The following is a 15000-nucleotide window of genomic DNA, read 5'->3' as shown; positions in this document are numbered from 1 at the left end:
TTTGTGTCTGACAAATTCACACAGAAATTCATGTGAACAGATTCAATTTGTTCTTATTAACATATTCTGCAGAACATTGGTACTGGTTAGCGTCACAGTTATTTAATGCACAGCCTAGGCTCTGTAAACTGGTGTGTAAAACAAAGGGCCCACCATAGCTAGCAAAATGACTGTTTACAGAGCCTAGGCTGTGTATTAACACATTTAGCGCACACACAGTACAGACAGGTAGTGGATCATGAGGAGATATTCACAGATTTTGAATCACTGACTGCACCTTTAAATTCAGGTAGTTTAGTTAAACCCAGAACTACTGTAATTGGCCGATTATTGTTAATTGATTAATTGGTTAATGTCTGCGATTGGCCGTAGAACAAACATTCAAATTAATGTGTGTGTGTGTGTGTGTGTGTGTGTGTGTGTGTGTGTGTGTGTGTGTGTGTGTGTGTGTATGTATACACACACACACACACACATGCCTGTGTGTGTGCACTGACTACATGTGTTTTTTTGGCCCGATCTTCACTTCTTCAACAGACTTTTCTTGCTAATTAGCGCCTCGTCCATTTCCCTTAATCAGCACATTAACGTTTCTTTGCACATAGTCGAGCAATTAGCTTCTGATTAGCTTTCATTCCATTAGCAAAACGCAAACACGCTAAGTGACGCCTCAACTGATGCACAAAAAAAAAAAAATCTTTTTGGAGCTTGAGGGGCTTTGTGTGTGTGTGTGTGTGTGTGTTTATAAATTAGAGTGAGTGTGTGTGTGTGTGTGTGTGTGTGTTTATAAATTAGAGTGAGTGTGTGTGTGTGTGTGTGTGTGTGTGTGTGTGTGTGTGTGTGTGTGTGTGTGTGTGTGTGTGTGTGTGTGTGTGTGTGTGTGTGTGTGTGTGTGTGTGTGTGTGTGTGTGTGTGTGTGTGTGTTTATAAATTAGTGTGTGTGTGTTTTAAGTGATGAGTTTTAACACTAATTTGCTGCATCGTTTGTTCTAATCGTTGATGGACGTGAGACATGAAGGATTCAAACCAACAACCCTCGGGCTCCAGCACTGCCTTGCTCAAACACATTGAGATCTTTTCTTAAATTAGCTCGAAAAACTACTAGAAAAAGCCCTAAAAAAATAACCCAATTATATCATATGTTATGATTTAAAAATTATTTATCGTGGGTAGGGTACGCTCACCCAGGAACAACAGCGGGGGCCATAACAACACTGAAGCTTTTGTCCATCTGTGTCCATGTGGAACGTATATTCAAAACACTCACCGTTGTCTTGTAAATGTTAGTTTAGACATATCTTAAACCTCCAGTATTTAGTCCAGTGCGTCTTTCAACCACCTGTCATCTTGCTGAAACAACACTACAACAAAAAAAAACTAGTGTTAATACACAGCCTAGGCTCTGTAAACGAGTATGTCAGTGTAGCAAATATTTCTCTCTTGCTCGTTTAGTTCTGTCTTTGCCTTCCAGTGCGTCTTTCAGCCATTTTTTCTGGCCTGTCATCTTCGCCACTATTTCCCGCTCAACACTTCCTGTCTTCCTCTTCTTCTACTGCTTTATTTGCCGTCAACCGACCGATCGATCGTGTTTTTTTATTCTTATATTTTCATGGATTCATATTTCCATCGCGGTCAGCAGTATTCAGCGCTCCGTTCAAGTTGCATTTTTCACACTGACATCGGCGTTTGTACATTTACACACACACACACACTCTCACACAGTCTCACACAGTCTCACACACACTCATACACACACACACACAGTCTCACACACACACACACACACACACACACACACCACCTGCTGTCGATACACACATCCGTCCTGGTCGCTGATGAAAGCTCCTCGATGCAAATGGAGTCTCAATTACCTCGGTCAATCTGTCCAAGGGGAGTGTGAGTGTGTGTGTGTGTGTGTGTGTGTGTGTGTGTGTGTGAGAGACTGTGTGTGAGAGACTGTGTGTGTGTGTGTGTGTGTGTGTGTGTGTGTGTGTGTGTGTGTGTGTGTGTGTGTGTGTGTGTGTGTGTGTGTGTGTGTGTGTGTGTGTGTGTGTGTGTGTGTGTGTGTGTGTGTGTGTGTGTGTGTGTGTGTGTGTGTGTGTGTGTGTGTGTGTGTGTGTGTGTGTGTGTGAGTGTGTGTGTGTGTGTGTGTGTGTGTGTGAGTGCGCAGCAGGCCTTTAGCTGTAGGATTCTCTGGTGGCTTGTTAACATGCCGTTGAGAGCACTTGGATTTGAATTGGCCTTTTGTCAGTCGGCTTGCCAGGGTGTGTGTGTGTGTGTGAGCGAAACTGTGTGTGTGTGTGTGTGTGTGAGAGAGAGACTGTGTGTGTGTGTGTGTGTGTGTGAGAGAGAGACTGTGTGTGTGTGTGTGTGTGTGTGTGTGTGTGTGTGTGTTATAAGAGTTATCCTATCTTTGTGAGGACCAATTAGGGCTTTAGAAACAGGGAAGTGAAGACGTTTTCTCTCCTGTCTGCTTGTTGAAATGTAAAGTTAAGGGAATGCATTTTGGTCCGACAGGTATTTATTACTTTAACACACGTTCTAACAGTTCTTCTGTATTTGTGAGGACCGTCACTCACACAACCTACAAAACTACACACTGTTTTTCAAGGATTATTATTATTTATTTCTGGATTTTTTCCCCTTCCTCACATCTCCTCATTATTTTTAATTATAATAATATATATATACATTTTATTTCTCATGCATTTTATATTACTAGAATCTACAAAGTGCTACAGAGAAGTTAAAGGGACACTGTGTAACATTTTAAGTAATTTATTAGCTGAAATCAATATCCTCATTCATAAATATGTCCTCATTGGTGTAAAATCACCTCTGCCAATAATCTGAATTATCCTCCTGAGCGGAGATTTACAAATATTAATATTACATTTTGTACATTGAGCAGGCAAGTCTTATGGAGGCATCCATATTTTTGGAATGTCATCAGGTGCATTGTTTAAAATTTAGAATTGTTCTTGTCCTTGAAGGCCACTGTATTACACAGTGCCCCTTTAAAGAAATACAAATAAAAAACAAATCAATGAGAATAAAAGCATTTAAAACAATTAAAATGAGAAAGACAGTTTAGCTTTTTCATAAATGTCTCTCGTTAGCAGATATAACCATTGGAAGAAGCTTCTTTTAGCAACAGAAACATCTTTTTAAACATCAACATCGGTCACATAGAAACAGCACTTTGTTCCTGACAGTGTTTTTGATGTTGAAGAGGCCTAGACCTCCCCAACGCAGGCACTCCACCAGGCTCTGTCTGTCTGTCTGTGTGTGTGTGTGTGTGTGTGTGTGTGTGTGTGTGTGTGTGTGTGTGTGTGTGTGTGTGTGTGTGTGTGTGTGTGTGTGTGTGTGTGTGTGTGTGTGTGTGTGTGTGTGTGTGTGTGTGTGTGTGTGTGTGTGTGTGTGTGTGTGTGTGTGTGTCCGGGGTCAGTGGGTGTTTTTAACAAGCGCCTCTCGACGGTCATTAACACCTATACTTGTGTTTCAATTCATTCTTCTGATCTACGCTCGTTCCTTTAACAGCGACCCTTCACACACACACACACACACACACACACACACACCACCTACACACACACACACACACACACACACACACACACACACACACACACACACACACACACACACACACAGCGGGCCGTCGAGTATCGGGCGTGTTGCCTACCGAGCTGGTCCTCCACTTCAGTGCTGCTTTGAGGGATTAACGTTTTAGCTTTGTTAGTGTTTGTATTATCTGAGGATTAAGGGAGTTATTATCCATGTGTGTGTGTGTGTGTGTGTGTGTGTGTGTGTGTGTGTGTGTGTGTGTGTGTGTGTGTGTGTGTGTGTGTGTGTGTGTGTGTGTGTGTGTGTGTGTGTGTGTGTGTGTGTGTGTGTGTGTGTGTGTGTGTGTGTGTGTGTGTGTGGTAATCCCCTCTGGACACACACAGACGGACTCATTCAAGAGGAAGAACAAGTAGCTGTATCTATTCTTTAGGTATTTATTTATGCTATACAGGCTTTAGGTCCACACACTGAAGGCAACACATCGGTTTTTCAAGCACTGGTCAATTTTCAGACTTTTTTTTCCTTCTATTTCTCTTCCATAACATGTCTTCTTTCATACTAGTATAATGATGATCCAACATGTACATTCAGGTGTTTATTTGACTAAACCTTGTCTGTTTGCGTCTGTATATTTCTCCTATACAACCATCTTTAACGGACATTATGGCAACCAACGTTAGTTTTTCTTAACTTCTAAAGCACTTACATCAACTAAACTTTCCATAATCATTCTCAGCACTATTCTGAAGGTTATTACAGAAGGATTTGTTCATATGTTGTTCACTGTCTGATTGGTGAGACATTTTGTTCTTCAAAACACGTAGAAAATGAATCTCTAAGACCTCTACATAGTATCCTTTAACTGTTTATTTAAATGTTAAAACAGCTGACCTTCATTTTGAAATCCCCTCTCTCTCACAGGACTACATGCAGAATGCCCCTTTCTCTCTCTCTGTCTCTCTCTCTCCCTCTCCCTCTCTCCCTCTCTGTCTCTCTCTCTCCCTCTCTCTCTCTCTCTCTCTCTCTCTCTCTCAGTTATATATAATAAACAGATTTAACCTGACTGTTTCTCTCTCTCTCTCTCTCTCTCTCTCTCTCTCTCTCTCTCTCTCTCAGTTATATATAATAAACAGATTTAACCTGACTGTTTCTCTCTCTCTCTCTCTCTCTCTCTCTCAGATATATATAATAAACAGATTTAACCTGACTGTTTCTCTGTCTCTCTGTCTCTCTCTCTCTCTCTCTCTCTCTCTCTCTCTCTCTCTCTCTCTCTCTCTCTCTCAGATATATATAATAAACAGATTTAACCTGACTGTTTCTCTGTCTCTCTGTCTCTCTCTCTCTCTCTCTCTCTCTCTCTCTCTCAGATATATATAATAAACAGATTTAACCTGACTGTTTCTCTCTCTCTCTCTCTCTCTCTCTCTCTCTCTCTGTCTCTCTCTCTCTCAGATATATATAATAACCATACTTAACCCCTGTCTCTCTCTCTCAGGACTACATGCAGAACGTCCACGGTAAGGAGATCGACCTGCTGCGCACCACAGTGAAGGTTCCGGGCAAGAGGCCGCCCAGAGCCGTCACCACGGTAACGCCCGGGACCAACGGCCTGGCCAAGGACATGAGCAGCATGCAGCTAGCACAGAACACAGGTACATACTACTGGGTGTGTGTGTGTGTGTGTGTGTGTGTGTGTGTGTGTGTGTGTGTGTGTGTGTGTGTGTGTGTGTGTGTGTGTGTGTGTGTGTGTGTGTGTTCTTTACACAGGTGTAGTTACCTGTGCACATAACACAGGTACATACACAGGTTAATAATACTGTGTGTGTGTGTGTGTTTTTTTTTTTGGGGGGGGGGGTGTATTCTGCGCACTGGTGTATTAAACTGTGCACAGATAAACACAAGTAAATACACCGTTCACCTAGTAACACACACACACACACACACACACACATACAAATGCTCAGAACACAGGTAAATACAGGGCAGAGTTCTATGATGGCGTATTCGGCCACTGTGGGTATATTTATATTTCTTTAAAGTTTCAACATGAAAGTGGGAATTCACCCAAGAAAAAATGACTCTAGGAAAACTTAAATATTCCTATTTTCTCCTAAAATGCAAACTGTATTTTGGGGTATTTCTCTTAAGTTAGACTCATTTATAAACATCTTTAATATGTTTTTGTCTGATTTGGTAAACCCTGGAAATGCACCTTTATAGATATTATCGATACTTATAGAATTCATGAGAAATAACAAGAACATTGTTGGATTTTAAATTTTATTAGAAAATTGTGTTTTTTTCAAATGGCATCTGGAGTCATTAACGACATTTTTATTAGTCAAATTCACTGAAATTAACCAAAACTCAGTGACATTATTACATTTAGCTTTTACTTGAAGCTTTATCATGTTCACAATCATGTTTCCTCACAAGATTTGAGTTAAAAACCTGCTTTTAAACACAAGAAACGCTTAATTCCGCTTCAGGGAAGACATTGTATCAAACAAAAGGTGGATAAAAAGGAGCGCTCCTCCATGTCGTGTCGAGTCGTGCACATAATAAAAGAAGGCGTTGAAATCAAACACACACACACACACACACACACACACACACACACACACACACACACACACACACACACACACACACACACACACACACACACACACACACACACACACACACACACAGGGTTCCAGGAGGCCCGAGCTAATAGCATGGATATTCAGTGAGCCGTACTCCATGTACTAATTATTGTCATGAATATTAATGCAATCACAGTCCTGGCTCAGTCAGGCAGCACCAAGAAATGAGCTGTAATGAGTGTGTGTGTGTGTGTGTGTGTGTGTGTGTGTGTGTGTGTGTGTGTGTGTGTGTGTGTGTGTGTGTGTGTGTGTGTGTGTGTGTGTGTGTGTGTGTGTGTGTGTGTGTGTTGGAGCGTGTGTGTGTGTGTGTGTGTGTGTGTGTGTGTGTGTGTGTGTGTGTGTGTGTGTGTGTGTGTGTGTGTGTGTGTGTGTGTGTGTGTGTGTGTGTGTGTGTGTGTGTGTGTGTGTTGGAGCGTGGTGCCTCTCTAACTCAAGGGTTTGATTTAAGCCTGTGAGGAGCTTTTCCTTTTATGGGATTTTCTGTGTAAAATATAAGGAAACATGTTCTAGTCTTACGTTTGGTTCCAGGTTCCTCAAAATCATTTATGATGATAGAATTATTCAATACTAAGAATTACATGTAGAGAAAATATGTTTTGTAAACTAACTGCAGGCTCGGTGAATGTAAACAAACCCCCCTCCTCTGAAACTGCACAGTGCACCTTTAATGTTAAAATGAAACCGGATGTAGTAGGACATTCTGGGTATTTATTTTTCAGCATACTGCATCTGACATCATGTATTGGGACAAACTAAATAGCAGGGCGGGACGGGGACTGGAACACAGGGATTGTCTAATTTCATGTATTTTTCTGATCTTAATCTCCTCTGCTTTAAATATGAGATCTTTAAATATGGCAGCCTCGCCTTGACTATATAACAGCACTGAAGGGGCCTACATGACACCTTTTGACTTTTTATTTTCTGCTTAACATTTACTTATAGTTTAAAAACACTGTCCTTAGAACCCTGTAAAGTAGAGTACGCCATAGTATTTATTTATTTTATTTTGTCTTTTGTTTTTCAGTTGTGTGTCCTTAAAAAAAATCAAGTATTTAAAAGAAAATCCTTTCCTTACAGGTTCTGTGAGCACCAGTGTGTGTGTGTGTGTGTGTGTGTGCGTGTGTGTGCGTGTGTGTGTGTGTGTGTGTGTGTGTGTGTGTGTGTGTGTGTGTGTGTGTGTGTGTGTGTGTGTGTGTGTGTGTGTGTGTGTGTGTGTGTGTGTGTGTGTGTGTGTGTGTGTGTGTGTCTGTTTGTGTGGATTTGCACACGGTGATTGTCTAACTTCTAGTATTAAAAATCTATTTTTCTGATCTTAATCCTTTTCCTGCAGGCTCAGTGAGCACCAGTGCGTCTGCGTCTCAGATGGCTAGTGGCGTTAGCTTGGTTAGCTTCAACAGTCGCGCTGCGGAGGGAATGCACCAGAGATCCTACTCCGTCTCCAGTGCAGACCAATGGACTGAGGCCACTGTGATCGCCAACACCGGCGTCAGCACAGGTAACACTACACACTGCTACACACACTACACACTGCTACACACTGCTACACTGCTACACAATAACTACACACTGCTATCTATAAGGTACAGGTAACACTACACACTGCACAAACACTACACACTGCTACACACACTACACACTGCTATCTATAAGGTACAGGTAACACTACACACTGCTACACAACAACTACACACTGCTATCTATAAGGTACAGGTAACACTACACACTGCTACACAACAACTACACACTGCTATCTATAAGGTACAGGTAACACTACACACACTGCTACACACACTATACACTTTTATCTATAAGGTAACACTACACACTGCTACACACACTACACACACTGCTATCTATAAGGTACAGGTAACACTACACACACTACACACTGCTACACACACTACACAAACTACACACTGCTACACAACAACTACACACTGCTATCTATAAGGTAACACTACACACACACTACACTGCTATGCATTGCTAAACGCTGCAGGAGAATAGGGGGACATTTTTAACATTTAAAAAAAATGCATTTTCAGCTTGTTTTTTAAGAAGAAAATGTCTCATAAATCAGACAGTGAACAACATATGAACAAATCCTTCTGTAATAACCTTCAGAATAGTGCTGAGAATGATTATGGAAAGTTTAGTTGATGTAAGGGCTTTACAAGTTGAGATTTTTAGTTCAGAGTATTGAAAAAAAAACTGATGTTGAGATAATGTCCAATAAAGATGGTTGTATAGGAGAAATATACAGACGCAAACAGACAAGGTTTAGTCAAATAAACACCTGAATGTACATGTTGGACCTTTGATTTATACTAGTATGAAAGAAGACATGTTATGGAAGATAAATAGACAAAATCTAGAAATAGCATGAAAAAAACATCAGTCCCTCTCATGCAGCTCCACTATAGGCCCCATGCTGAGTGTGAAAGGCCCCAGTGCGCAGCTCCGTGGGGGAGCCTATCATTTGTCCACCATTGATCCACCTGCCAAACCACAAATACTGCTTTAACTGTTTGTCAAGTTAATGGTCACTGTGTGTGTGTGTGTGTGTGTGTGTGTGTGTGTGTGTGTGTGTGTGTGTGTGTGTGTGTGTGTGTGTGTGTGTGTGAGAGAGTCTGTGTGACTTGTAAGGGGCCAGCAACACACACACAGAGCTACTGTAGATGTTAAGACTGACAGCTGTCATGCCGTGTGTGTGTGTGTGTGTGTGTGTGTGTGTGTGTGTATGTGTGTGTGTGTAAGCTTGATTGACAGCCCTCTCGACGGTGTTGTTGGGCCCTCAGGTCTTCCTCAAATAACGTTTAAAGCTGTGAAAAGCTTTTCAGTCGACTCCCAGGGGCCACACACACACACACACACACACACACACACACACACACACACACACACACACACATGCTTCTAGAGATACATGGCTGATAAATGGCTTTATTTGGGTAAATCCTGTGTTAATACACAGCCTAGGCTCTGTAAACTGGTATGTTAACTAAGGGTCCTCCATATTTACAGTAGCAACCAGTTTACAGAACTTAGGCTGTGTATTAACACTGGTTTTTTTATTGGCGCACACACAGTACAGACAGGTAGTGGATGATGAGGAGATATTCACTGATTTTGACAAAAAGTGATTTTGACAACAAGCGTTCTCCAGAATCACTGACTGCACCTTTAATTGAAAGATGTATGGTCCTTGTATTCCTCTATCAGATTTCAAGTCTTTTTAGGACCCTGTTCTCTCTCTCTCTCTCTCTCTCTCTCTCTCTCTCTCCCTCTCTCTCCTCTGTCCCTCTCTCTATCTCTCTGTCTCTCTCTCCCCCCCTCTGTCCCTCTCCCTCTCTCTCACACTGACAGCTGTGACTAGCGGCAGAATAAAATAACATTCAGCTTCCATCAATATCATGGTGCGACGGAGGCTCTGACATGTGCACTGTGTGTGTGTGTGTGTGTGCGTGTGTGGGTGTGGGTGGAGATGGAAGCACACACACACACACACACACACACACACACACACACACACACACACACACACACACACACACACACACACACACACACACACACACACACACACACACAGACAGCCCCAAGGACGGCCATAACTTATTTTACAATCGTTTAGTCTCGACTCAAGTGGAAAATGTGACAACTTATCTCTGCTGACAAGATGCCATCCCCGAGAGTGCAATTAACTGCAGTGGATTAACGGCCGCCCCATCTGCACACACACACACACACACACACACACACACACACACACACACACACACACACACACACACACACACACACATTCTCTCTCTCTCTCTCTCTGTTGTCCCCCCCGGTCCGTGTCTGGTGGGTTTTCCCGACAAACAAACCATGAACCTCATCAAATGTTTTGGCGCTTTCGGCTTTTGTCCGACCAATCAGAAGACACCATCTCTAAATATCTTATTGTTAGTTTTATTATAACCTTGTTTAAAGGTGCAGTCAGTGATTCTGGAGAACGCTTGTTGTCAAAATCACTTTCTGTCAAAAAAAAAATCAGTGAATATCTCCTCATGATCCTCTGCCTGTCTGTACTGTGTGTGCGCGCTGAAAGTATATCTGGCTGGTGTTAATACACAGCCTAGGCTCTGTAAGCTGCTATGTTGCTAGCTACAGTGGGCACCCTTTGTTTAAATACCAGTTTACAGAGCCTAGGCTGTGTATTAACACTGGATTTTCTGCTTGCTCCTCTCCCAGCATATCTTCCACCACCAGTCCCAAGCTGGAGCCTCCCCCTTTGTGTACACACCAGTTTACAGAGACTAGGCTGTGTTTGACTTGATGGATTCTAGTGACTTCATTCTCTTGATTTGACAGGCTCTTTGAACTAACACTGGATTCTATTCCCCCAGACACAATGCTTGTTAATACACAGCCTAGGCTCCGTAAACTAACCCTGTATTCTCTATATTCCCAGACACAGGCCTGTTAATACACAGCCTAGGCTCTGTAAACAAGGCTGTGTATGACTTGATGATGATTAAAGATAGTTGTATTAACCCTGTACTCTATCTATCCACAGACACAGGCCTGTTAATACACAGCCCAGGCTCTGTAAACTAACCCTGTACTCTCTATCTATCCACAGACACAGGCCTGTTAATACACAGCCTAGGCTCTGTAAACTAACCCTGTACTCTCTATATTCACAGACACAGGCCTGGGGGACTCAGCATGCTCCTCTCCCAGTATCTCCTCCACCACCAGTCCCAAGCTGGAGCCGCCCCCGTCTCCTCACGCCAACCGCAAACAGAAACACAGACGCAAGAAAAGCACCAGCAACTTCAAGACTGACCCTCTCTCTGGTACTACTGAAGGTACTCCATCTACCCAGCCCTCACTCACACCTTTCCCTGCCCCGGGACACACACATAAACAATACTAAAATACTAATAAATGACTACCATAATAATAATTATATTTACATTATAAACTACTAAAATGCTAGGATTAATCTGCTTTAAAGATGCCACGAGGAACTTTTAAATATTTCTGAAACAGTCTAATTTCTCCTCTGATGATAATAAATTACATGTAACAGCAAACGAGGCCATCAGTACAAAGAATGTTTTTTTTATATTGTTTGTCATAATGCCTTTGACATAAACTATACTAAAATACTTATATTAAAGGTGCTACGAGGAACCTTCAGTTTGTGTTCATTCTTGCGCCCCCTTTGGACAAATGCGGTAGTGTTTTTACCACGCCAGCTGTTGTTCCTGGGTGAGCGTACCCATGGCAAAGGCATTAAGAAAAACCATATAAAAAATAGCATTCTTTGCAATGATGGTCTGGTTTATAATTTATGATCCTCACAGGAAAAATTTGACTGTTTCAGAAATATTTAAAAGTTCCTCATAGCACCTTTAATGTACTTACAAATTACTAAAAAATATTCTACTTATATTCCTGCCATTATCTTTTCACTTCTACACTTAAAAAAAAATTCAAATTCATTTTCAACTTACAGTATGTGCTTTAAACACTTTCAAATATCTAAACAGCTAACTCTACTAAAAACTAATCATAGTTATTTATGTCTAAGCCTTGGATTAAAGGTGCAGTCAGTGATTCTGGAGAACGCTTGTTGTCAAAATCACTTTCTGTCAAAATCAGTGATTATCTCCTCAGGATCTGCTACCTGTCTGTACTGTGTGTGTGCGCTGAAAATGAAATGCAGTGTTAATACACAGCCTAGGCTCTGTAAACTGGTATGTAAACAAGGGGCCCACCATAGCCAGCAACATACAGTTTACAGAGCCTAGGCTGTGTATTAACACATTTGTTTTCAATGCACAGACAGTACAGACAGGTTTTTAAATAAGGTAAATAATAAAATTGAAGCTGTACTTTTGGCCCGGGGTTTGGAAACGCAGTCATTATGATCTCTCCATTCTCTCATTCTATCTTCCCTTCATCTTTTCATCATGATGGAATTTTTCTCTCCTATTCTACCTCTTCTCTCTGTGTGTGTGTGTGTGTGTGTGTGTGTGTGTGTGTGTGGGTGTGTGCGTGCGTGCGTGTGTGTTAAACTGTTCAGAACTTTGCCTTTGCCGATTGGTTCACGCTACAGCTACATCAATATATCTTTCTCAGAAATTCTACAAATCCCATTGAGACCAGAGACTCTTTTTCAAGGGAGACCTGTTCCCATTCACACGTTGTCATTCACACACACACATTCACACACCGATCGCAGTTTAACTATCGGGAGCAGCTTAGGGTTCAGTGTCTTGGCCAGGGACACTTGGACATGTGACTTGAAACCATTTATCGGCCCATGTCTTCCATATACTGAGGTCACAGTGACCTTGTACCACATTGTAGCTTCTTAGGACTTTACCTTCTTTAAAGGTGGAGTCAGTGATTCTGGAGAACGCTTGTTGTCATATCAGTGAATATCTCGTCACCATCCGCTACCTGTCCGTACTGTGTGTCGAAAAAAAATCTATTGTTAATACACAGCCTATGCTCTGTAAACTGGTATGTAAAATAAGGGGCCACTTTAGCTAGCAACATGCCCGTTTACAGAGCCTAGGCTGTGTATTAACACTAGATTCTTTCACAGCACACACACAGTACAGACAGGTAGCGGATCATGAGGAGATATTCACTGATTTTTACAAAAAGTGATTTTGACAACAAGCGTTCTCCAGAATCACTGACTCCACCTTTAACTCCTCTTTACATTCACCCTATTCCTATCAGTAATACTGTGTGTGTGTGTGTGTGTGTGTGTGTGTGTGTGTGTGTGTGTGTGTGTGTGTGTGTGTGTGTGTGTGTGTGTGTGTGTGTGTGTGCTTACGCGTGCGCGCGTATTGGGTCGTTCCTACCTGGGATATCTGGGCTCCAGAGGGGGGCGTTCCCCTCTCTATAACTCAGCCCAGAACGGCCCTCCGACAGGCGGATACTTCAGCGGCTCACACACCGTGACATGGAGCTCAGGCCGCGGCGGCTAATGGCTAAATTGGGAAGACTGTTACTAATCGCTTATTGAATAATGAAAGTGACACAGCTGATAAAAGATTTCAATACGCTGGATTATTTATAATATTTCACTTAGGGCCTCTCGCTGACGGATAGCAGCGCGGCAAGGCCAGTGAGCCTGGGATGATAAAACGAGCCACACACAGGATTCACTGAGAGGGAATGAAGGGGAGATTATAGACAGAAAAAAAAAATTCTCCACATTGATTGACCATGCTGAATTGGTCATATTATTTAAAATTATACATATGTGTTTTTAGCGTTTTATTTAAAAAAATAAAAATAAAAAAAAGGACCACACAGACACATTTTTATCTAGACGGGTTTTTCCTGAAAATTTCTTGGAATTAAATTATTTTTATTTCTTTACGTCTGAAGAAATCATTAATATGAAGCAAAACGTTACTAATGATTAGTATTTTAACTGTTCAAATTAGATTTTTTCGATAAATGTGCACCAAAACGCCCCAAAACTTCAAAATATTCCACATTTTTCAAATAGAAATAGTTGAACATTTATCTTCGAAGTGCAGTGAAAAAGGGATTGAATTGTCCTATAGCGGTTGAATTTCACTCTTAACCAGCTGAACACTTAAAAGAAGGCACGTTGGTGCCGATGTATTTCACTGCTCTGGGAGAATGAGCAGAGCAGACTGGTGTGTATCAGTCACTCAGACAGACAGGCACTTGCTTGTTGCCGCGGTGATGGAGAGAGCAACGTTACACATCTGCTTCTGCATCTGTTCACACACTTAACAGTTAACTAGTGGTTAAAGGGCCATTTAAAGCTACAGTGCGTATCTTTTTCATATTAATGAATGACTGGTTACATTCAAGCCATCAACAAACGAGTTGACACAAAGTTGATTAAGCCTATCAGCTCTCTGTATTTCTCAGTATGGCAGCGTTTACAAACTGGTGCAGGAGCTCAGAAAAATCCCAAGAAGAGCCCAAGAAATGCTTCAGTTGTTGATTCTACTGCTAAGAAAAAAACCTGGACGTACAGCAGAAGGTATACAATCCATGAGCCATCACTGAAGGCTTTACCTCATGTAGATGCGCCAACAGTGTTGTTGTTTATTACTCAGAATTCCTCATGGGGGAGACAGAAGTTACACACTATAGCTTTAACCCTCTTTTATTATTTTATAGCATTGTCTACATAAAATGATGAATTGAATAGTCTGCAGTGTAAGCAAGACATTTATGTAATGTAAAATAAATGGAGGTGAATAACTCGCACGTGCACACAGACACACACACACACACACACCTGTGTAAGGTGAACCCCTGCTGATCACAACCTCCAGTTCTTGTTAACTAGCTGCTGTTTGATACTATCCATTCATCCTGGAGCTTTGAAAGATGACACACACACACACACACACACACACACACACACACACACACACACACACACACACAGAGCTTCAGATGTTTGAAGTGGCCACACACAGGTAACAGCAGGATCACTGGACACATTCCAGGCTTGCGACGGCTTTGATTCCTCGACCAGCAAACTGTGTGTGTGTGTGTGTGTGTGTGTGTGTGTGTGTGTGTGTGTGTGTGTGTGTGTGTGTGTGTGTGTGTGTGTGTGTGTGTGTGTGTGTGTGTGTGTGTGTGTGTGTGTGTGTGTGTGTGTGTGTGTGTGTGTGTGTGTGTGTGTGTGTGTGTGTGTGTGTGTGTGTGTGTGTGTGTGTGTGTACCACTTTAATTGCCTCTGGGTGTCTCGACTGAAGAGCTTCACTTATTC

General features: G+C 41.9%; 1 protein-coding gene across 2 annotated transcripts in view; it reads left to right on the top strand.

Annotated features, from left to right (window-relative positions):
- The window catches only part of agap1 (ArfGAP with GTPase domain, ankyrin repeat and PH domain 1), a gene marked incomplete at its 5' end in the record, with an annotated part of 135275 nt that overhangs the window by 89725 nt on the left and 30550 nt on the right, over window positions 1-15000 (top strand). For both annotated transcript variants that reach the window (XM_080053142.1, XM_080053143.1), the window contains 3 exons: window positions 5063-5219; window positions 7549-7713; window positions 10913-11077. In XM_080053142.1, coding sequence (XP_079909268.1) covers window positions 5063-5219; window positions 7549-7713; window positions 10913-11077 — 487 coding nt within the window. The remainder of the gene's footprint in view (window positions 1-5062; window positions 5220-7548; window positions 7714-10912; window positions 11078-15000) is intronic.

Source organism: Ammodytes marinus (assembly GCF_949987685.1).
Source record: "Ammodytes marinus genome assembly, chromosome: 24".
NCBI lineage: Eukaryota > Metazoa > Chordata > Actinopteri > Uranoscopiformes > Ammodytidae > Ammodytes > Ammodytes marinus.
Note: the sequence above shows the minus strand (reverse complement) of the source record. Positions and strands in the feature narration are given on the sequence as shown.